A 23,513-nucleotide genomic window follows, 5' to 3' on the forward strand; every position below is an offset into this window, starting at 1 on the left:
CGGGTTTCACTAGAGACACAGCAGCCTTTCCAGGTTCCTTCACTGATGTCAAGTGCGCAGGGTGAAGGTGGCCACAGGCTGGCCAAGAAGGAAGCCCAGCAAGTTTATTTCCAGGCAGTCTCAGCTAAAGCTGTTCTTAAAGAACCTGAGTGTTAGCCTCACAGTAAGGACTGATGCAGTCACAGACAGACGAAAATTTAACATTTTTATACATTTAATAATATCACATAAAATAATAGGATAGGCACAAACTAAGAAAGAAAAAATCATAAAGTGTCATTGCCATTTTTGTTTATAGGACAGAGTCAGAAAATGGAACAAATTAAGATGACTAGGAAAACATTCTAAAACCACCCAACCTAGCTAAAGTTACATAATGTTAGGACTCAAATGCCAAATTACATATTACCCACTTAATCTATAAGTGAAAAAGAGACTCCAAAAATTATTCTATTTAGTATAACAACTTTTACATGAAATATATAGCAATTTGTTCTCAGAAAGCAATACGGCAACTCTTAGGCGATTCCTTTATGCAGTGACTAGAAAATCTTGATACAAGTAGGCAGCTCTGCTTTACCAGTGAGCTGCTCAGGGCTAGCACAGAACAGCTTAATAGAGAGCTAACATCTCAGGTTTCAGAAGGCAGCAATAATTCTATTTTGGCTTTTATTCTAAATGCTTACTGTAGTTAAGGCGACAATTGAAGCATATTAAGTGAAGGTAGTTAAGATTAGTGACAATCATTACAGTCTCTTGCAACCTACACACAACTGTGTAATGCTTTTGTGGAATGAAAACAGTGTTGATTAACTGGAATTTTATACACTCACACAGAGAAAACTTAAAAAAATAACTATCAAAGGCAATCATTCTAAATGTACTATGCTGACGTACTAAAGTCCAAGTATGCCACAGAATTGAAGCACATGACTAGCACTGTGCTTTGTTCTAGGAGAAAGCTGACCAGGTCTCAGACACAGCTAAGCCTATACCAGTCATCCTAATCACAATGGCTTATATAAAAACATCAGGTTCCCAGTAAAGAACCCAGTCTAGGAAAGTCTGTAAATCTTTTGAGAGTCTCACATCTGTAAAACCAGGCTAAGGCTACACCCATCTTAAAATCTGAAGCCAGTATCAGATAGAGTGGGTTCCCAGCTATGAGAGAAGATAGAAAGGTCTCCATGCAGCATATTCTCCCTGGCTCCGGGAAAGCTTCATGTGCGAAATAGACAAGTTGCCGAAGAGGAAAACTGGAAACATTCAGCCGTGATGCACTGTACAAGGTTTAAACTTCAGGAATGGTGTGATCCATCAGGCTTTTCATAATGCTGGGAGCCATCCTACAAGAGAGCAACACATCATGTAACTCATGTCTTAATTTCAAGAAGGCTGTGTTAATTTAAGACAACCCCAATTCCAGCTTAGCCCTATCCTATTGTCATCGATGGATCTCAGATCTAAGGAACTGATAACCAAGTTGTCAGAAACTGTCCAGAAAGAATAGCTATTTACATCAGGGATGGATCTGTTAGAGAAGGTGTGGATCCTTTACACTATGACTGGCTCTTTCATTGAAGCAGCAAGGCTGTGACGAGTCAGAAAGGAGGGGCATAAGGAACCTACCAGTAATTTAAAAGAACAAAAGACTGTAAAATAACCCCTTTCCCTGCTCCGAGGGTAGCTAGCTGCATTCTACCCAAAACCCAAAAATATAGACAAAAATTGCATTACAAAGGCTATGTTTATGTCTATTCCAAATCTCACTTTCATGTGCTATATCAGGACTTTGGAAGAAGTTTCCAAGGTAGCATGGTAACAGCTATGAAGGAACACAGGAACTGAAAGGCTCCGGAATGAATCGCCCTTGCTGGCCTTTATCAGCTCTCATGGACTCTACACTCCTCAGTTCCGACAGATAGATAGCAAGCACCAGGTACCTCTCTACTTGCTGAAACATGGGAAAGAATAGCAACAGCCACTCTTAATACCTCACAGGCAAGCCATCCGTCAGGAACCACCATGACTACATTTCTAATATGCAGAAGACCTGCAAGCTCAAAGCACTGTTTACATTTATATCAGGTGCTGGAGATCATAAATTTGAAGAGCTATCCACTTACCGTTTAATAATGTGTTCGAAGATAAAAGCAGGCATGATTGTGATGGTAACCACAGTTCCAGCTGTTGACAGTATATCTGCAATCTGAGCATCCTGACGAAACATAATAGAATTACATTTCACTAGGCCTTATTTCATAAACAAAACTGTTACTCTTAGGTAACAAACGCACTATATTTTGATGTTGTCTTGCTGATATCTCTGGCGTCTCAGTCCCTGGTATGTCTGAATTTTAATTTTAATCTTACAGATATAATTTTCTTAAGCTAGTAACAAAGTTGAAGGTACTGACCAAAAGTCCTTACTTGGGAATGGCTTGCCCCATAGACAGTTAACTGTATTCTAGAATTTATGGACTAAATTTTAATCAAAGTCTATTAAAAACAAAGTATTATGATATTCCAAGACTTATTCCTTTTCTATATTTCTGGTCTGAAAAAACTGGACATGCATCCATTTAGAATGTCTAAATATATCCCTGCCCATATCTCTACAGAATGCTAGCTCAAGGGATTCCAGGAGGGAGGGGGGGTTAACACAAAAATCCTGCCACCTAAATGATGTTTTCTACAAAAAAAAAAAAAAGGTACCGAAATCAGGGTGATGTGAGTCCCTTACCTTCAAGCCGATGACGTTCTGCCCGTTGATCTCACAGATGTGGTGATCAGTGAGGAGGCCGTTTCTGGCAGCAGAACTATCTTTTACTATGGATGTGATTTTTCCACTTTTAAAGATAAAGCCAACATGCCCACTGCTGTCCTTATGCATAGTAACTGTCCGTTCAAAGGGCCTGAAGCATAAGGGTTAGACTGAGACTTCAATTTCATATTTCAATAGACATGACATACCTACAAACTCTGCCACGTGGGATATGTTGATACAGAAAGTGATAAGTGTTTCTAACAATTTATTATAGCTATCCTGATCCATATTCCTCTGGAAGGTGGACAGACACTAATCACTTTTCTAAAAATGCAAAGACAAACCCTTTCTCCCAAATCAGCGTATCCTTGAGCCACTGACCAGAAACCCTTTATATTGACCTTTCTCCCAGAGGAGTAATAATACCATAAAATTCAAACTCACACCCATGTGAAATTAAAATAATCCACAACAAATGAAGTAAACTAAAATGTTCTACGTGCCTATTCTTAGGCTTTTTCTATTTTGCCATGTAGGATAATCCAAAATTCCCGTGGAACCCACATTATAGAGAATATGAGTTAGTTATCCTGCAGACCTTATTATACCATCTTTAAAACAATTGATTCACACTTCTATCAACACCTGCTTATAAGCAGGCAGCTAGTCAAGCCAGGAAATAAACCCAAAATTCCCATGGAGCCTACGTTAGACAGAATTTGAGTCTCCCGTAAGACTTACTAGAGCGATATATCTTTATACCACCTTTAAAGCCATTAATTCAGACTTTCACTAATACCTGCCTATCGGAAGAAGGTAGTTGTTACTTGTGAAGGGCTCTGCCTAGAGCAGCCGTCCTCTTACCATCTGCTGGGCTCTCTACCTGGAGCCACATACATTCTTAATTAATACTTGTTAATAGCAGGTAATTATCACTGCTCTCTCTACTTGGAGTCAGTGACTAATTTTCCCCATCCTAGTTCGGAACTTCGGGGTGAAATTCCCCACCTGATTTGGACAAAATCTGTATATAAATCTATCCTAAAGGCAAATAATGAGATGTAGGCAGCTTCCATTCTCCAACTCTCTGACTCAGAGCAGCCATCTTGTGTCTTTCCACAGCAAGGGACCTCAGAGCCCCTTTCTCTGTTTCAAGGTTCCCGTGCTTGAGTCCACATGACTCATCCTAGCGCCACCTTTCTCCCACTTAGAAAATAAAATTCTCCTGTACAGGGCCAGGAAGCGGGAGTGGGTGGGTTGGGGAGCAGGGCAGGGGGAGCATATGGGGGACTTTTGGGATAGCATTTGAAATGTAAATGAAGAAATTATCTAATAAAAAAAATCTAAAAGAAAAAAATTCTAGCTCTCAGGCTAATAATCTTAAATTTCTAGTGGATTCTTGCCCAACACATTGATTTGCCACTTGTTGCAGGAAATAATAAAAAATGGCACCAACCTGCCTATCACTGGCTACTCTCACGCCCAGTGACCCCGCTGCCTCCATGGCTAGCCCCAAGCAGAGATGGCCCATCTCATGGTGCTCTTGACGCAGATTCTGCCCATCTACCCCCTGTGGTCAGCGGTCCCAAATCCCAGTAACCCAGTAAAATCAAAATTCCTGAGGCTTGTAATATATGTCAGATTTATATCAGTAAATTCTCACCCCACAAAACACCCACTCAATGAACACAGAGCCAATTGATATTTATATAAACTGCCCACCAAGATAAGACAAACTGTCCTGTAATTATCCATCCCTTATAAGATATTCATAGCTACCCATGGCTAATTAAAGCCACGCAGAATCTGGATCGTCTTTCTCTTCCTCCATCTTCCTTCCTTTCTTCCTTTCCTTCCTTCTCTCTTCTCTTTCTGTCCCTGTCTCTGAAACTCTTATCTCAGCCTCCCTTCTCCTTGTCCAATCACAGGCTTCTTCTTGTATTACTATTAAATTAATTGGGGGAAGATTCTGCTACACATATGGAACACCTTAGTAGCCTTTATCAGTCACATGATTTGACTGACTCACTCCCAAGACCTCCGCCCGTTATGAATGAGAAAAGAGCATAGTGCTCTGTGGAGTTACTGACACACATTTCCTCTATCGTCCAGCACACCTTACAGTAACAGTGAGATAGATGGCTTTCCACTAAACCACTGAGTCCCTTCAGCACTTCTCATCTTAAGACACTGAAATCTTAAAACTTCACTGGAGGTAGGTGGATTTCTGTGTTCGAGGCCAGCCTGGTCTACAGAGTGAGTTCCAGGGCAGCCAGGGAAACTCAGAGAAACCCTGTCTCAAAAATCTCAAAACAAAACAAAACAAAACCAACCAACCAACCAAACAAACAAACAAAAAAACCAAACCTTCACTGTATTTGTCACATCTCAATTTTGAAATGTGAATGAATTTTCACTTGTTTCATTTATTGATTATGTATACACATGCACAAAGTGTAAGTTGCAGGAGTAAGCTCTCTCCACCATGTGAGCTCAGGGACCCAGCCCAGGTTGCTGGGATTACAGGCAAAACCTTGCTCTAGTTTGAAAGACCCACCAGAGAAGCAGTCAGCAGGGCGTTCCCCAAGCCTGACTGGACAGGAAGGCACAAGCTCCTTAAAAAGGCCTCAAGGGTCTGCCTCAGAAGCTGTCATGCCACTTAACACTCACTGACTTTCTAAAATCCTGCCATGGTGTTACTGTAAGATTTTAAGGCCATCTGTTCTGTTTACAGTATGAAATTCTGTAGCTGTATCTTCCTATTGGCCCAACTCTTTTGAAAAAAAAAATTACCAAAAAAATTCATTCAAAATAACCTTTTAAATTATTTAAGAATATATCCAGTCAAGGATGTGAAAGAGCTGTCTATACAGTGACAGACTCTCCCAATGCAAAAGATACTGGGAAAGGAAATCACAGAAGATAGTTGATGATGGAAAGTCCATGCAACTGGATTGGCAGAATTATTATAAAAATACCTATACTACATACAACAAAATTAATTTATAGATTTAACGCAATACCTATCAAAATTTTAATATTGGATTTTACAGGTTAGAAAAAACAAACCAAGAATCCTTTGGAACCTTAAAAGAGGGCACACAGCGAAAGCCATGCTAAGGAGGAGCAAGCACTGCTGGGCTTCACAAGTGCAGCAGGGTAGCCACTGCTGCAGTCCTGAACAAAGCCTGGAGTGGCCATAAAGACAGGATCACTGCAACAGCGCAGAGAGCTGGACAGATGGTAATGCTGTGGCCACAGAATTTTTGGCAATGAAGGCAAATCATATAACAAGGGGGAAAAATCAATTCAAAAAATAACACTGGCAAAACTGAGTTTCTACTGTGGATGAGGGAAATTAGATGAACTTGGTACAAAAATAAAATAAAAAGGGACCAGAATTCTAAAACCTAGATGGCTCCGAGTTGTAGAGGAAGCCATAGGGATACCCATCAAGCAGCTGGGGTCCGAGTAAAGGAAGGAAGGAAGGAAGCCCAGGCATCAGCAGCTGGGACCACATGGAAGCAAAGTATTTCTGTACACCAGAGGAACCAATCAGCAAAGCAAAAGGCCACAGCATGGACAGCCTTCACCACACTTCAGACAAGCAGCTAATATGCAGATTTATAAATAATCGCAGAAGTTAAATACTAAGGAAATAAAACCACCAATCGACAGATGGCCAAATGAACTAATAATTTTTTTTTCAAAATAACTTAAAATGTCCAGGAACCATTTTAAAAAGGGCAGCTGGGAGGGCTGGCACATGCCTTTGAATCTACCCTTTAATCCCTGCCCGTGGGAGGCAGAGGCAGGCAGATCTCTAAGATCAGGGACAGCACGGTCTACAGAGTGAGTTCCAGAACACCAGGGCCACCCAGAGAAACTGTCTAAACCCCTCAGACCACAAAAACATGTTCAATATCACTAGCCATCAAGAAAATGCAAAATAAAACTATTCTGAGATACTACCCCCCACACACACTCATCAAAATGTCTATTACCAAAAAACAAGGGTAAAAATGAAAAAAGCCACTGTGGAGGTTTCTCAAAAGAACACTAAAAACTAGAATTAACACAATACCTTCCTACTTCACCCCTAGTCATACAGTACACGCAGAGAACTCCACACCCTGCTACAGAGATATGTGTGCCCCTACACTTAGTCCTGCACTGGAATTAACCTCAATGTACAGATAATAAAAATTATACATATTTTAGCATATTATTCAGCTCTAAAGAAAAATACATTCATAAAATTTGCACAAAAAAATGGATGGGCTGAGAATGCATAGTACTACACAGAGTCACAAAATCTTAGGAAACAAGCACTTTCCTCTTATTCGGAACCTAGCCAACAGTGCATGCATATACACAAAGGTACACATGATACAACATGAAAAAGAAAAAGGAACGGTAAATATTACGGCAAAGGACCAAGGACTAAATGTAGGAAGTCAATGTGAGTTATAAAAGATAATGAAATCATTTCATTTTCTCTCATGAATTTGCCTATAGTGGTGAATAACTCAAAAGATATATTCTATAGTGAAAATATAAAATCCACCATGAAGCTCGACAGCTTCTGTTCCAAGTAGCTACACTATCTGTACAGAGATTTACTGAGAGTTACAGTCTTTGGATCTGGTTAATTTCAGCATGTGATGCCCTTTTACTTGCAATGTTACTGTTTTTTAAATAAATGATGCAGGTGGGTCCTGCACATGTGAGTGCAGGTGCCTATGAAGAAAGAAACAGACACTGGGGCCCTGGAGCTCAAATTAAGGCAGATGTGACCTGCCCTACTTGGGGTGGGAACCAAACTTGGGTCATCTGGAAGAAGAATGTGTACTCTTAACAAAAGACATCTTGCCAGACCCGGTCCAACTTTTACGAAATTCTGCTTTACACATTAAAGTAAAAAAAAAATTATAGACGTTTTCATGTTTCATTATATTTAGGAATTTAATAAACATTTCTTGATCAATGTCATTTTTAGTTCAAGAAACTCCCCCTCTCCAGGTTTACTCTCCCAGTGTGATACTGGTCTAACACTTGTGGGGGCTTGGAAGGAAGGAGGCACATCACTTTTGTGCACAGTAGCCAAGGGCAAAGTAGCCCACCTGCCGTGCAGGAGGATTATTCACTTTCACTTAGTCGCACAACCACCTAAGAGACCAGACTTGGTTTCAAAACTGATTCCTTAGGAACTCTGTGACATTCAGTCCTCATGACAGGGGCCCTGGCACTGGATGCTTAAGCAATAGGCTGCAGAGTTGAACCCACAGCTGTCTTACTACATCACTTACTTCTCTAGCATATAAAACCTTTCCAGAGAGATAGACAGGAAAACCCTTGCTTAGAGGACACATCCACAGAAAGAATGGTAAAATGTATATCCAAAACTAGAATTCTATGAAAAGAATCTAACTACATAGAAAAACACATAAATACAAGACTGTAATAAATCAACATTTTCCTTTAACAAATGAAAAGTAGATGCAATGGACAGAAGCAGCTGACGCCTGTTGTTGAATTAGAGAAGGCTGAAAGAAGCTGAGGAGAAGGGTGATTCTATAGGAGGACCAGCAGTATTAAACTATCTGGACCCCCAAGGTCTTTCAAACACTGGACCACCACCAAACAGACAGCATACACAAGCTGATATGAGGCCCCTAACACACATAAAGTAGAGGACTTCCAGGTCTGTGTTCATTCAGAGATGATGCACCTAACCCTTAAGAGACTGGAGGCCCCAGGGAGTTTAGAGGTCAGATGGGGTAGAGGGTGGGGGCATCCAAGTGGAGACAGGGTGTGGTGGGGAGGAGGTGTGGGAGGTGGAGCAGTTGGAGGGTGGGAGGGGAGGGGAGGGGAATGGAATATGGAGTGTAAAAAAAATGAATTACAAGTAAAATTAAATTAAAAAAAAAGGATATTTGAAAAATCAAAAAAAATACAATTAAAAACAAATATAAGATACAAAAAAGAAACATTATGTGGACTAAATGGTTATAATTATAAATAAATATTGCATATTTCATAAATTATTATTTTAGATAGGTATATAATAAACAATTAGTAAAATATAAAACTTTTAACTCATGTAACATTATGATAAATATAAGCATATGGTGATTGCCAATGAAAAAAGATGCCATGAATTTGAAGGAGAATGTGGATGGGCACACACTCAGATTTTTACCAGGAAAGGGAAGTTTCAAAATGGTGTAACTATTTTAAAATGTCAAAACTAAATAAAAAAGTAAACAAATAGGAAAATCTGTATCATGTTGTAATAAAGGAAAATTTATTTATTTCCAGCAAACTCCACCCCCCCCCCGAATAATTGAGAAGTAGCAACTGTATTTACAGAACCCTGAAAGAGCAGGAAACTGAGGTGTGACTGGTGGTAGCAGCTCACCTGTCACGGATGGTCATGGTGATCTTCTCTCCAAACGCCTGCTTGAGCACCTTGTGTGCCTTATCAGAGCTCCAGCCGGCACAGTTTTCAGCGTTGATCTGGAGCACCTGATCCCCAAATCTCAGTCCAACCAAGGAGGCAGGGGAATTAGCCTGGACGAGTTGAACAAATATACCCTAGAGAACAAGAAAATAACATCGTTCATCAGTGCTGTGGGTAACTCCGGTTCCTGGGGATTTGGCATCATTTTCTGACCTCTAAGGATATCAGGCATGCATGTGCTACACAGATGTATACGCAAGCCAACACTCAACAGAAACAAATAAATTATAAAAACACTTAAGTGATAGTTTGGGGTAACAATTCCATAATTTTTTAACTCAAAGACAACTTTATTCACCTCTTAACCAATGAAACTGGGGTTAAATAAACAAACAAACAAAAGGTACCTGTAACAATAAACTCACAGGATATTCACATTTATGTAAATTCAATCAGGTGTTGAACCAAGCACAAACAGAAAAGAGGAAGGCTAGGGAAACCCATCCTACAGTCTATGGTAGACCAGACATGAAGCACTGTGAACAGGCAGCATCCCACTGACTTCTGCCAAGCAGGTAAACTACAATGGTGCTAACGGACTCCAAGGCATCTCTGCAGAAATACACTGCACTCGAGTGTCAGTGAGGTCAGGACTTTATAATGTGTCTTCAACATGTATAAAGGGCCACACACAATCACGCCCTCAGCTTTTTGAGTGGAAAGGGAGTGTTGGCTTTCCCTGCCTTCGTCAGCCTCATTCAGTTAAATAATGTAATAGACTTATTTTCTATGTGGAAAGCTGGAATCACTGAGCTAAGGAACATTTATTAGACTGAAAGAGAATCCAGTAAGATAATGGTGAAGAAGAGGAGAAGGAGGAAGAAGAGGAGGAGGAAGAAAAAGAAAAGGAGAGAAAAGAAAATCATAAATTGAGGTAAAGACCCACCACGTCCTTAACCTTTTAAAATGTATCTGAGGAACTAGTTTCATGTCTTTAGTGTGACAAGGGATTCACAGACTCAATTACTAAGACCTGTTCATAATTTAAGTTCAAATTTTATGGACAGAAATAACTTGCAGAACCATCTCATAAATAACTATCACTTAGTTTAAAAATGTACACCCAATTCTCACTGGTCCATTTTCCCTTTACTTTCCCATATGCTGGCCCATGTGAAGGCCCGAATTTGATCACACACACTCTTTCACATGGTTATATAAACCAAATGGCCTCATTTCAGTAAGGAGTATCAAAAGAGAAGCTTGGCATCTGCTTGCAAGTTCCAGCATGGCTTCTTCAAGCGGGTGTCTCCAAGTGAAAACTCTGGATTCACACTATTCCCCACTGTAGATGGGTTATTACAGCTAAGCCAAACTATTTTCATTTTAATGATCTGACACTAATATTCTGTGATCTATTTAGATAAATTCAAAAATATACTTACATTATCTATTGACTTAAGTCTGAGCCCAATTTTTCCATCTTGATCCTTACACAAAATAACTTCACGAATCCCTTGCTTAATTTCTGCTCTCCGAATTCCAGCATCGTTACCTGTCACAGGTGCTACCATATAGTTCACACTGGATGGTCTTGCTACCAACTGCTAAGAAAAATACAAAATTTGACAGTATTTAGAAACAGCAATTAACTGGAACACACTCAGTTATAGTTCTTATAAATATTGTTCCATTAAGAAATTCCCTCCGGTGAAGTCTGATTTCCACAATAATGCCAGTGGTTTTCTTTCCCCCATTATCCTTGGATAGAGAAAACTCAGTGACTTGTTACTTAAGTCAACTGGCACCCCTGTGTATGGGATCTGCTGCTGAACTGCCTCAGCTAACAACCACATAAGTGACATCAGCTGTCTCAAAAGACTGCATTGCCCAACGAGGCCATGCGACCTTAGACTGGGTAAGTGCACTTCCATGAAGTTGGTGCAACAGTGAAAGCAAGCATGAATCATTTCTCAGAAGATATTCTGTCGCCAGCAACTACACTGTAGTTTGCCTTGATTTCAAACATATTTTCCTAGAACTTAAACGTCACATTAGAATTTTGCAACATTCTTTTTTCAGGGATTTTCTGTGATATAATCATAAAATTATCAATTTAAAAATAAGTTCAATATAAACAAGGCTCTAAGTCAGGAATGAAATAAAGAGACAACATAAAAACATATTAAACTGCTCTTGACAAAATCTCCGTGTGTACACATTGGGATTAGGAAACCCGAGGCACCAAGAGCAGGGCAGTGGAACTGTGGCTGATCTCATACAGAAGGTAAGACAGCTCCAAATGGACTCCAAAGCCATAACTGTGGAGATCTGCACAGAAAACCAGGAGAAAACACAAGACAAATCTCTCAATGATCTTTGTGTGTAAATAGAGCTACATCAAACTTAATGAGATCCTTCACAGCTGGGGTGGGGCCCAGAGGTGGGTGGATCAAGTTTGAGAACAGCCTCAAAACAAACAAAACAGTTCTTCACAACAAAAGCAGCATTCACCAAATGGAAAGCAGCCCATGGAATGGGAGAAGTTATTTGAAAATCATCATGTAGCAAGTGGCAAATATCCAAATGCATAAATAACTCAAAACTCAACAGCAAAAACAGCACACTCAATTTAAAAATGGGCAAAATGCCTACATACAAGCTTTTCCCAAAGATAACAAGTGGGTGGGTGTGTGACAGATCATTTATCATTAGAAAATCAAAGCCAGAAAAATGACATCACCACCTCGTGTGTCAGTGTGCTGGGAACAAGCACAAGACTGACTCTAAGTACTACCACTTCATTTTCAGACTCCATTTAATCTTTAATCTTAGGGAAAAACAAAATTCAAGCTCCCAGACCCTAGGAGAGCTGGGGACTTCCCAATAGCTGAAAAGCCTCTATGAAAAGGAAACAGCTGAATGAGTCCAGATATCTCAAGGACAACTGCTCCATGTTGCTGGTGGGGTCAAACTAAGTTCATGTTCACAGACCCAAGAACCTCCTCCAATTGGTAAAAACTCCCTTGCTAAGCCTTTATGTCAAAATATGATTGAACAATGGTACAGCCCACCGCACTACTCCTGCTTTATGCTTTCTTCCTTTAAATATGCCCTACAACATCCTTTCAGGCTACTCAATCAGGAGTGGCTTGATTGCAATAAATTTTGTCACCTACATTAACCTGGTGCTTGAGTCAAATTGAATTTATGTTGGATTTAAACAGACCCCTCAGCAAGTATTATCTATCAAAAAGACAAAAGTGCCGATAAACACTTCTGTACTGTCAAGACACTGATCATACTTGGAATAACGATTATGAAACAGTATGCAGGAGCCTCATGTGAAAAACACACTTGCCATACAATTGAACAATCTCCCTTCTGGGCTTATATCAAAAGGGAAATAAAATCCTGAGATCCCAGTGATGCCTGCATCCCCAAGTTCACAGTAGCATTAGTCACAGTGGTCAAAGCTTACAAACAAGTGGCTGTCAACACAGACTAAAGAAAATGCTGTCTATATATACACAGTGGCTTACTACTAAAGCCATAGAAACAATGGCATGTGGACAACATGAATGACCCTGTGTAACATGTATATATGGTATAATATGAAGACATTATTCTAGAGGAAACATGTCAGAGACAAAAAGACAGTACAGTGTGATCTTCCTATGTAAAGTCTCTATATTCTCAACAGTAGGATGCAGAAGACCTTTGTCAGGGTTTGTAAAAGCTAGGCAGAGAAAGAACTTGACAGGGCCAGTAATAAGCGGAGGAAAAACAGGAAGCTGGACAAAGTACACAACTTTCAATAATAAAAATAAGTGTGTGCTTCTACGGAGCAGCACAGTAACCATGACAGCTAATATTGTTAACTCAAGTTTGCTAGGGTTATAACCGCACACTAAAACATGTGTAACTCTAGCAGGCGAAAGATGTATTAGTTCACTTGATTGTAGAAATATTTCACAATGCACACACATATAATATGCTGTATACTGTTAGAGACTGGTTCTAATGCTTTGATTCAATTGGGAATCTGCTTGTCCAAACATTAAAGGTCCTTGTCCCCAATTGGTGTTTAATCAATAAAGATACCAGTAGCCAATGCTGGACAAAGGGAGATGGGGTGGGACTCTTAAAAGTTGCTCGGGCTAGGATGCAAAGAAGAGGAGAGACATCACCATGAGTAGAAGGATGGGACTCAAGAACTACAAGAGAAAGAGCCAACCAGACATGTGAGAATTCGGGTGATAAGTGGCCACTTCCCCAATCGGGCTTGGGGTGGCAGGGAAAGGTCTAGGGGAAGGTTTAGGGGTACCCAGCCTTTAACGTAGCCAAGATATTTTAAAATTAACTGTGTGTGTATCTTCCATCCGTGAATCCAAAGAGTTCCTGGGTGTGTGGCTGGAAGCATTCAACCCACCAAGAGCACAAAGCAGTGTAGCCCAAACTCACTGCTACAGTATACCTTCTGTATATAGCAATAAAGCTGGGGGGAAAAACTAAGTGGAACACAAAAACAAAAACTACATGGTATGTGAAGTGAATTATGTACTAAGTGAAATATATGCTAAGAGAAATCTGCAGAACAAATTAAGTAAACAAAACGATAGAGTAAGAACAGAGTATACCACAGAGCCTTATAAATGCAGATACTTCTAAAGTAACTTCAGATTACCTTCAAAGCAAGAAATGTACAAATGGGGAGGGGACACTGGTATGCTGCTCACATAAAGGGATCAAAGTATACAGACCTGGACAAAGGAAGTCAGATACACTAAAATAATAGCTATAATTGGCTTTTTTTTCTTTGTTAGAAGATAAATTTTCTATAAACATAGCAATTAATATTTTTGTTTTCTCCATGCCTCTTTTTACTTTACTGTTGGTTGACTTTACATTTTTTACTTTAAATTTATTTTTATATAATTCATCTATATGTCTGTATTTGCCACTTCTGTGGATGCCTGAAGATGTCATATCCTCTGGGGCTGTCTTCTGGAATAGCAGCAAGCACTGTAACCACTGAGCCACGTCTTACAACTTGCCTAACCGCTCAGAGGCTGCAACGATTAGAACCCCTCCCCTAGGTCTAAGCTGCATCCCTAAGCGTTCTGGTCCCAGCACTGATCCACTCCATCCTAGGGCAGCAGGTGGCTTTTACTACTTCTATCTGGGTTCTACTTTTTCCTTTGAAAATCTTTGACCATTTATCTAATTTCTTAAATCGCTTCAGTTGAAATACTGTTTTCTCAACTGGATAATTGTTGGGAATCAGTTCTAATATTTTGTCTTATTTTGGCTCCCAAAGTCACGCTCCGAGACCTGAGGTCCAGGCCCCCCAGCTGGCTTCCACTGATAATAACCAATGGCCGGACAGAGAAATGGAGGCGGGACATTTAGATTAGAAGATTGTGTGCAAGCAAGAGACTGAGAGAGAAGGTAGAGCGAGAGGGTAAGGAGAGGAGAATTGCCATGATGGGGAAGCAGAGAGATCAGACTAAGAGCTACAGGAGAGAAAGTGACCAGCATGTAAGGGGGAAAGTGGTCCAAGCGCTGCTCTCTCAATTCGGTCTTGGGTAGCAGAGATGAAATACTCATTTAGCAAGTTGATTCAGGAATGTTAGAAGAGAGAATGTGCTAGCCCTAACCGCGGGGAGGTTTGAAAGTGTCCACCCACTGAGCAAGTTAGACATATTAAAAATAATGCGCTGTCTGTCTGCTCTCTCTCTCTCTCTCTCTCTCTCTCTCTCTGTGTGTGTGTATGTGTGTGTGTGTGTGTGTCTTTCATTCGAGAATCTAGACAGCTCTGGCATGTAGCTGAAGCATGACCTGCCAGGAGCCAAAGCAGATTAACGAATTTACCAGTCAAGACCATAAGTAATGCAAGTAAGCTTTCAATAAATATTGAAGTTTCAACATATAAAAGCCAGGGACCGTATAAGCGGTAGCAAGAGGATAGAAGTGGATTCAGTCATAAAGCTTGTACCTATAATTACTGCAAGAGCTATGTACTGCATTCAAACCTAGAATCTCAGTCTAATTACAAAAAAATAGAAATAAAAATGGCTTCTAATTACAAGAGGAGGAATATTAAGAATGTGAGCAAAATAATATGTCAGTTATATACTTCAAGTGACGAATCGATCCAGAAAGAAATTATGTCTGGAACAAGACTTGCTGTGAAACATGTTAAGAAATAATTGTGCTACTTAGTAACTCTATGTCAGAATTCCAAACCTCAGTGCAGTTACACAGCTAGAAAGGATAAAACTAACTTGGAAACTCGGCAGGGGCCGTACCCCACTTAGAGAAGGATAAAACGCAGAAGACAAAGACCTAATCAATTCACCAGTGGATGACAATGCTCAGAAATACATCTACAAAGAATTCTATAAGCTTAGGACAGCTCAACCCTAAAGTTATAAGCATGTGAGTGTCCTATAAATGGGTTTACACCTACGTATAAAGAACATTTTATGGGACTTAAGGTCAGACTGTACATACCCCTTGTGCTGGTGCTCCAGAGACCATGGGCATGCTCTCACATATTTCAGCTTCATTTAAAGACAGTCCCATGTATTGAGAGAGCTCTGGATACAGTTTAGGATACAGATCTAAAGTAAACAAAGAAAAGGGCATTGGCAGGATATTCAAAATAACAACTTAGTATGGACTTGCTGTGTTTAATTTACAAAACAAAATAAGGCACAAAGATTTAGATGCGTAAAATGGAAGGATATCTTCCCATCTCTGACACAATTAGAATGAAAAAAAAATCCATAACCACTTTAATGCCAAAGTCGTAAACTCTTAAATCCATCTGAAGCAGTCTTAGCTTTCTAACCCAGTGAGTCACCCGTCTGTGGCCATGGTGCACTTCAGGACCCACCACAGACCACTGTGTGCAGGTGTCCAAGTCCTCATTTAAAATGGTCTAAAGCTGGCCATGGTGGCAACATGGGTTTAAGCCCAGACTCCAGTTATGAGGCAGAAGCAAGAGAATTACCACAATCTGAGACCAGCCAAGGTTAGATAAGAAGACCTTAGGAGCTGAAGGTCGTCATCTAGCCATCAGTAGACCTGTGCGAGCGAGTCATCCTGTCTCCTTTCGACCCTGCTGGAGATTCATCCCACACAACACTACTCAACACGGAGAGCTGCTGTTTCTCTTAAGAAAATAGCAAAAAAGTTCCCAGTGCAAATATAAAATGCAGAAATAGAAAGACACAGAGAGGTAACTACTCAAAGGTAAAAATAATTTTCCAAATAAATGACCTTGCCCCCCCCCTTTTTAACATAATCCTACAACATTAGAAATTTGGGGGATTATGGCACGAAGTCTTCAGTTCAGAATCCCCGAAGTGTTTAGTGCCTCAGCCACTTAACTCACTCCACACACAGCGATGGGACAGGATGGGATGGTTCCTCTCAAGTAATAGGAGGCAATGTCAAAGCCTGTGATGGACTCTGTCCTACCACTTTAAGATTGACAGGCTTATTCTAGTAAAATGAGACAAACAGACGGTTTAAACATTAACAATAGTTAACTTTTTTTGAAGTGAGCTTCTTCCAAAATCTTTTTCTATGATCTACTTTGATTTCAGAGTAGATTCATTACAAAGAATAAAGAGATGGCATCAGAAGATGTAAGTTAATTATTTCCTTAGGATCTTCATGTCTTACAGAGAGGCTCCATCCTGAAGCCCTGATTCAGGGTGGAAGGAGGACAGACTACAGTTTATCCCGTCTGAACAGCAACTCTTAGTTTTGAAAAATATCCCAGAAAGTAGACAGTTGGAAACGTCCTAAGTTCCCCGGCCAAGTAAGAAAGAGGCAGTTCAGGATGGATGCATGAGAGAGCGGCAGTTGAGAAAACTGTAGTCCCATGGAAGAGTGTGTTTCCCACTAATGAACAGACTATGTTAAAGATTATGAATCAAACTAAGAAGTTTATTATGCCCTAAGACTCATCTTCATACTCAAAGATCACTCTTAATTAAACAAGTATTTCTTTAAAAAAAAAAAGGGGGGGGGGCTGGTGAGATGGCTCAGTGGGTAAGAGCACCCGACTGCTCTTCCAAAGGTCTGGAGTTCAAATCCCAGCAACCACATGGTGGCTCACAACCATCCATAACGAGATCTGACTCCCTCTTCTAGAGTGTCTGAAGACAGCTACAGTGTACTTACATATAATAAATAAATAAAAAACAAACAAACAAAAAAATAACATGTCAAAACAAAATCCCAGATTCTGAATTTCAGGGGAGAAGAAGGCCTTTATATTCATCGCTGCCCCTCCACCCCACCAAGAGCAAAGTATAACCCTACTTCCATCTGGAGGGAGAGCAGCAGAAGCATCCACCAGAACAAATGCTTGGTTGGCGGGATTGGCAGAATAGGCAGTTTGAGCCTGGAAAAGAAAAGAAAATTTTAGCAAATAACAAAAATATCTACATCTTTCTTATATTATTTACATGTCAAATCTAGTACTTTACAAAACAAACTAACAACTGAAGTTTTACTTCAAACAGTTTAAACAGTTCAGAAATCATTTTCACCCAAAGGAAACCTGTAAATTAAAAAATTGTGGAATACCTTAAAAACTGAATGATACCACATTCCACATCTCACAGTCAGTGCCTAACAGTGTGCCTGCAGACACATCAACTGCATGTTCTTTTCTTTCTTGGTATTTGAAGCCAGCCTCAAACTCATCACTTAGCTGAGTGTGACATTCCCATCAACTCTTGACGCCCTTGCCTCCAGCTCCCCAGTACTAGATGAGAGAGAGGCATATGTCACTATGCTCAGCTTAGTTAGTGCTGGGGATGGGCGGATCCAGGGCTTCATTCACACAGACAAGCACAGGCTGTTAAGATTCTGGAACTGGAAGACGCTCTACAATAATGTGGTGCTGAACGCAATCATAAGTAGCGATCATAAGTAGCAATCATAAGTAGCGATCATAATGGCTACTGCAAAATAATTTACAAAACATCAACTGCCAGTTCGCTGCTGTGGTGAGATGGGCCATACAAGGAATGTTATACTCTTCTGTAACTTCTTGACAGGGCATCTCAAGATCAAAACCACACGTGTCATCCATCCGTGGATCAGAACCTCTTAGCCTGAGTGGCTGGACCAGGAATATTTTAAAATATAGCAGGGACAGAAGAGCCACCCCACTTCCTGCCCCTGCCCACTCCATCTCCCAGCAGCTAGCTCTCTGCTGGAACATCATAGGGCCTGTGAGGGAACTCTGCTTCTCTTAGAGAGGTCAGCTGACGTACTTTCCAGTCTACCCTCGAGCTCTCCCTCCTGCTCTAACAGCAGCGCTTACCTCATTGCTTCTGTACACTTTATCCTCAGGGAGGAGGCATATTTATTCTAGACTCGTCCGTCACACCTCCTAAAGACCTCAAAAACCAACCCAACAAACAAACAAAAATGCTCCAACAAAACTACCACTATCTAAAGGGCTGGCATGCATAGTATACACTCCAACAACTTACATGTGTCTTCTGTAATTTAAACTGTACTAAGAAAAGTAAGCTATCTTTGAAAATTGTAAAACAAATTTAAGGAAATACTCTCTCTCTAGGGCTGGAGAGATGACTTAATATGTATACAAACACACACACACACATATACAACTTAACTTCTGTTTATCTAAGAAAGAAATTTTACCCTAGGGCTAATAGATACAGAGAAATAAAAATGAATTTCTAATCAATGTTTTAGTCTACAAGAGACCTAAACAGACTTAGGAATATACCAACTAATGCATACTTCCTGTTTCATTTAACAAAGAAAACATTATGAAACAGTTTTTAAATGAAAAGCAAACATACCTGAATTACTTTGTCTACCTTCAAATCTTCAAGAGATGGATAAAGAGACATTTCTGCAGATATTTTCTAAAAAATGGAAAAAAAAAGTATCACACAGTATGTACAGCCAACAATATGGATATAAACATTTAACAAATGTTTAATACAATAAAAAAGCTCAAAAAAACAAAATAAAAATAAAACAACAACAAAAATAATGGGACTATTTAAGGCATATCATAGTTAGTAGACATTTAACAGTTGTTACTAAACTGTCTCTCTGTTCCCACAGCTACCAAACTACATTCATCTTGGATTTTAAACGTCAAGAAAAGCTCCCTTCATTTCACAAGTTGTGAAAATCAAAGAAGAAAAGCATGTGGCTTACCCTCAGCTGACACAGTGCTCCTCAGCTAAACCAGGGTCAGGAAAGAGCCTTTCACAAGACACTCTTGGGCGTGGACAGACATAGTACCTTCTACCAACAGTGCCAACAGAAAATAGTATGCACGCAAACCGCACTGGGAAGATACTCATAGTATATGGAAAAACTTAGCATATGCCATCTATATTTTTAGCAATGGTTTTATCTAGAGGAAAGGGATGTAAAAAAGGAAACTATTGCCTTTCATTGTTAACATTTCTATAAACAGTTCAATGTTTGTTAAGCTACATAAATTGCTTTTCATAGCAATTTAAAATAAAATTATCTGAAATATTACAGACACATATTTTAAGTTTTGTTTAGCTATTCTGAGGTAAATACCTGAGTCTTCCACTTAGCCAAATAAAACAATGTATTCTAATTACTAATAGGCTTAGCAAATTACTGAGCCTGCTCCATCACCTCCCACTTTCAAATCTATTCTTTATTTCCTGCTCTCCAAACCCAGAGCTGAACCTTTGCAATCCTGCCTGCACTGCTGAGAGGAGGAGGCTGCTGAGCACTTGGCAAGGGCAGCCAGCCTCTCAGCCATGCTGGAGCCAGCACACTCTCCAACCAGGCTCCTACAGAACCTGCTTCTCTAGCAGTTTCCACCACAGGGAGATGATTCAACGAGGTTAGCCATGCTATAATGAGCAGAAAAGCAGGAGAAAGCCATCAAGCTCTCTCCGAAGGAACAGTTCACCCAGAAACGCTTTCCTATGGATTGGTAGTAAAATGTGACATGCTAAAGTGGAAACTCACTCTAAGTCCCACCATGTCTCCTAAGAAGCATCTCACAAGCCCCAGAACGAAACCATCAGCAGGCAATCTGTCCCTCTGTGCACGTTCTCAGTCCCAGTAATGGTTACTTACTAAAACAACACCCCAACGAAAGACATGAGTTATTGGCCAGGGTTGTCTTAAGAGACTCCCAAAACATACACCCTATGGCTACTGCCCCAGAGATGAATGGTGAAGACACCATACATTTCCTAAGTCTAGCTAACTACTCAGCGCTAATGCGGTTGTGGATACTGGAAGAACATACAACCACGACTTTACTAAACTAGCATAATTCTTAACTCCATTCTAAATATCTGTCCTCAGAAAGTATAGTTTCACCCCTCATCAAGAAAACTTCGAAAAACGAAAAACAAAAAAAGAAAGCTTCTCTTTGCAACAGATAGAAACCAATACAGAAAACCACAACCAATAAAAATGCAGAGTTGTGAGGCCCAGTCCCAGTGGATCCATCTACAAAACCCTCCTGTACCCGAGGCTCAGAAACACTTCAGAAGAGGGGTGAAAAAGCTCGTAGGTGTCAGAAATCAGGGAGCTGCTGCAAGACTATTTATCCTAGTAATGTTAAAAATACATCCATAAACGTCTCACCAACACAACTGCCTATCCATGAGCTGAATATGGACAATAACATACATGCCAATGCAGACAGGGAAAGAACACAGGCCTCAACCCACACAAAGAAATACAGACAATTAAAGATGCTGGGGAGTGGGGGTTCTTCCCCAGGGAAGAACATACTAATTAGTTATTCAATTTCAAGTGGTCAGCCCTGGAAAGTATACATACAGACTGTGCAGGTTATATTTAGGAATATAAATATAAAGACATATACATACATGCATATGATAAGATGAAAAAGGATGTCCTGAATTTGAAAGATGGCAGGGAGGGTACATTGGAGGGCTTAGAGGGAGGAAAGGAAAGGGAGAAATGTTGTAATTACTTAATAGTCTCAAAAATAAAAAGCTGGAGATGTGGAGAAGCAGAAAGCATATCATGAGTTCCATACCAGCCAGATCTACACAGCAAGTTCCAGGACTACAGAGAAAGAACCTGTCTCAAACAACAAAAGTAAAATAAATGGATTCCTGTTTACTAACCAATCACCATGTATTTAATCATGCTATAGGTACTAATACTGTACATTACATTTTATTAAAAATCATTAGAGTTCTATGTCTCGGGTGGGCAATAATTGTCATACAGAAAAACTCAAATCCTTTTTAAGAATTTATTTTTCATATCAACATGAGCTGTTCAATCATTCCACTTCTAATATCTGGAATATTATTATGCACTCAAATGACTCCTCGCCCCTTCCCCTGCCATCCACACTCCGGCTTCAGCCATGTAGGCCGCTTGCCTCTGGATTTACATCTGTGGACAATTTAACTGAGATCAATGGAATGTACGGCCTTTTGTCGGCTTCCTTCCTACCATATGGTATGCTAAAGGTCATTGATGCTGTGGCATTCATCTATCAGCATTTTATCCTTTTAAGCTGAATATATTAGATTGCTTCTATACCACTTTATGTTTATTCACTCTCATCTGGACCTTAGGGCCATAATGAATAATGTTCTTGGTAGTTAATATATATGCTTCAGAAAATTTTTTTTTTTTCCTTTTTGGTTTTTCTAGACAGGGTTTCTCTGTGTAGCCCTGGCTGTCCTGGAACTCACTCTGTAGACCAGGCTGGCCTCGAACTCAGAAATCCGCCTGCCTCTGCCTCCCGAGTGCTGGGATTAAAGGCGTGCGCCACCACGCCCGGCTTGCTTCAGAAATTTTTGCATAAGATATATGCCTTTTATACTTTTGATATATAACTAAAAACATGACTTCTAAATCAATACATTTAACGTTTTTGTAAATGATCAAACTGTTTCTAAAAGGATAACACTATTTTTATACTCTCAGAATTCTTATTTCTCCATTTCCTTACTGCTATAGTCTGGTTCGGCTAACAGCCACGCTAGACGTGAAATAGCATCTCAATGTGGTCAGAACTCCATCTTCCTAACAAATAATGACACTGGCATCCTTTCGTGTACTGGGCCACTTGCAGACCTTATTACACCTACATCCTCCATCAACGAAGAAATGCCTACTTAAAACCCCGCCTGTTTATTTAACTGGATTTGTTTTGAATGGTAACGGTTCTGCTTAAATTCTAGGTATCAGGTTCTAAATTCATTCAGGTTTCAAAAATCAATGGAACTGGCTAGTTTATAAATACAAATTTAATTCTCAAAGTTCTGCACAGTAGAAGGCTCAAGAACAGGGAGAAGTATCCTGTCCTGTGCCACAGACAGTAGCTTTTCATTGGGCCTTCACAAGGCAGAAGGAAGGGCCAAGGCAGTTCTGTGGTGTCTCTACTGTAAGGGCTCTAGCTCTAGTTCTAAGAGCAAAGCCCACCCAATCTCACTCCCCAAAACTCACTCTCACCTTCAAGTTTGCAGAACTTAAACAATGACTTTTGAAGGTGGGTATACGTTCAGACATATCACATACTCCTATCTGATAGATTTTCAAACATTTTCCTTTCATTCCTTAGACTGCCTTTGATTTTGAGTGTTCTTTGTAGCACAAAAGTCTTTTATTTGATAAAGTTAAATGTGTTTCCCCTGGCTAGTTGTACATTAAAGACAACATACAGGAACTAACTCATGGTCATTAAAACACTGCTTTGGTCTATGGATTTTACAGATTTAGCTATTATATTTGGATCTTTGATCTAGTTTGAATCTTGGGGGTTTTTTTGTTTTTGTTTTTGTTTTTAAACCACAGATGAAGCACTGATGCAATTTAATTCTTTGTACCTATATGTCAAGATGTTGTTCTAGCACTGTTTCTTTAAAAGAATAGATTTCGGAAAGAATAGAGCTCGACTCTGAGAAGAATTGCTTTGGCGGCCTAGCTGAAAATCAGCTGGTGGTTACTGTGTCGTCACTTCTGACCTCTGCCACCGCTTCCTTCCCACCTGCCGCCCTAGTCATTGCTGGACCTCTGCATTAAGCTTTGAGTATGAACTTTCTCACGCCACTCTTTTTTAAGATTCTAATTGTTATTCACTCTCTATATATACATTTCAGTTTACTGTGAATTTTAGAATCTAGTTACTCTCCCCCCCTCCTGACTTTTTAACAAATTGTAAGTATAGAATTGGGCACTTATAAGCATATACTTAGATCGAGGGGCTAGAGAGATAGC

The 23,513-nt window shown here is 40.0% G+C and overlaps 1 protein-coding gene across 2 annotated transcripts in view; it reads right to left on the minus strand.

Moving 5' to 3' along the window:
• Positions 1-192: 192 nt before the first annotated feature.
• The window catches only part of Sdcbp (syndecan binding protein), a 30,569-nt gene continuing 7,248 nt past the window's right edge, over positions 193-23,513 (minus strand). The window contains exons 2-9 of one of the 2 annotated variants that reach the window (XM_021160711.3): positions 19,094-19,159; positions 17,571-17,652; positions 15,747-15,856; positions 10,676-10,834; positions 9,189-9,364; positions 2,744-2,915; positions 2,127-2,218; positions 193-1,346 (exon numbers count right to left, since the gene is read on the minus strand). In XM_021160711.3, coding sequence (XP_021016370.1) covers positions 1,292-1,346; positions 2,127-2,218; positions 2,744-2,915; positions 9,189-9,364; positions 10,676-10,834; positions 15,747-15,856; positions 17,571-17,652; positions 19,094-19,144 — 897 coding nt within the window. In that variant the 5' untranslated portion in view covers positions 19,145-19,159 and the 3' untranslated portion in view covers positions 193-1,291. Of the gene's footprint in view, positions 1,347-2,126; positions 2,219-2,743; positions 2,916-9,188; positions 9,365-10,675; positions 10,838-15,746; positions 15,857-17,570; positions 17,653-19,093; positions 19,160-23,513 lie in introns of both variants that reach the window. The other variant, XM_021160710.2, reaches the window with a different exon arrangement.

Source organism: Mus caroli, unplaced genomic scaffold (genome assembly GCF_978045245.1).
Source record: "Mus caroli unplaced genomic scaffold, Mus_caroli_1 scaffold_6, whole genome shotgun sequence".
NCBI classification, from domain to species: Eukaryota; Metazoa; Chordata; class Mammalia; order Rodentia; family Muridae; genus Mus; species Mus caroli.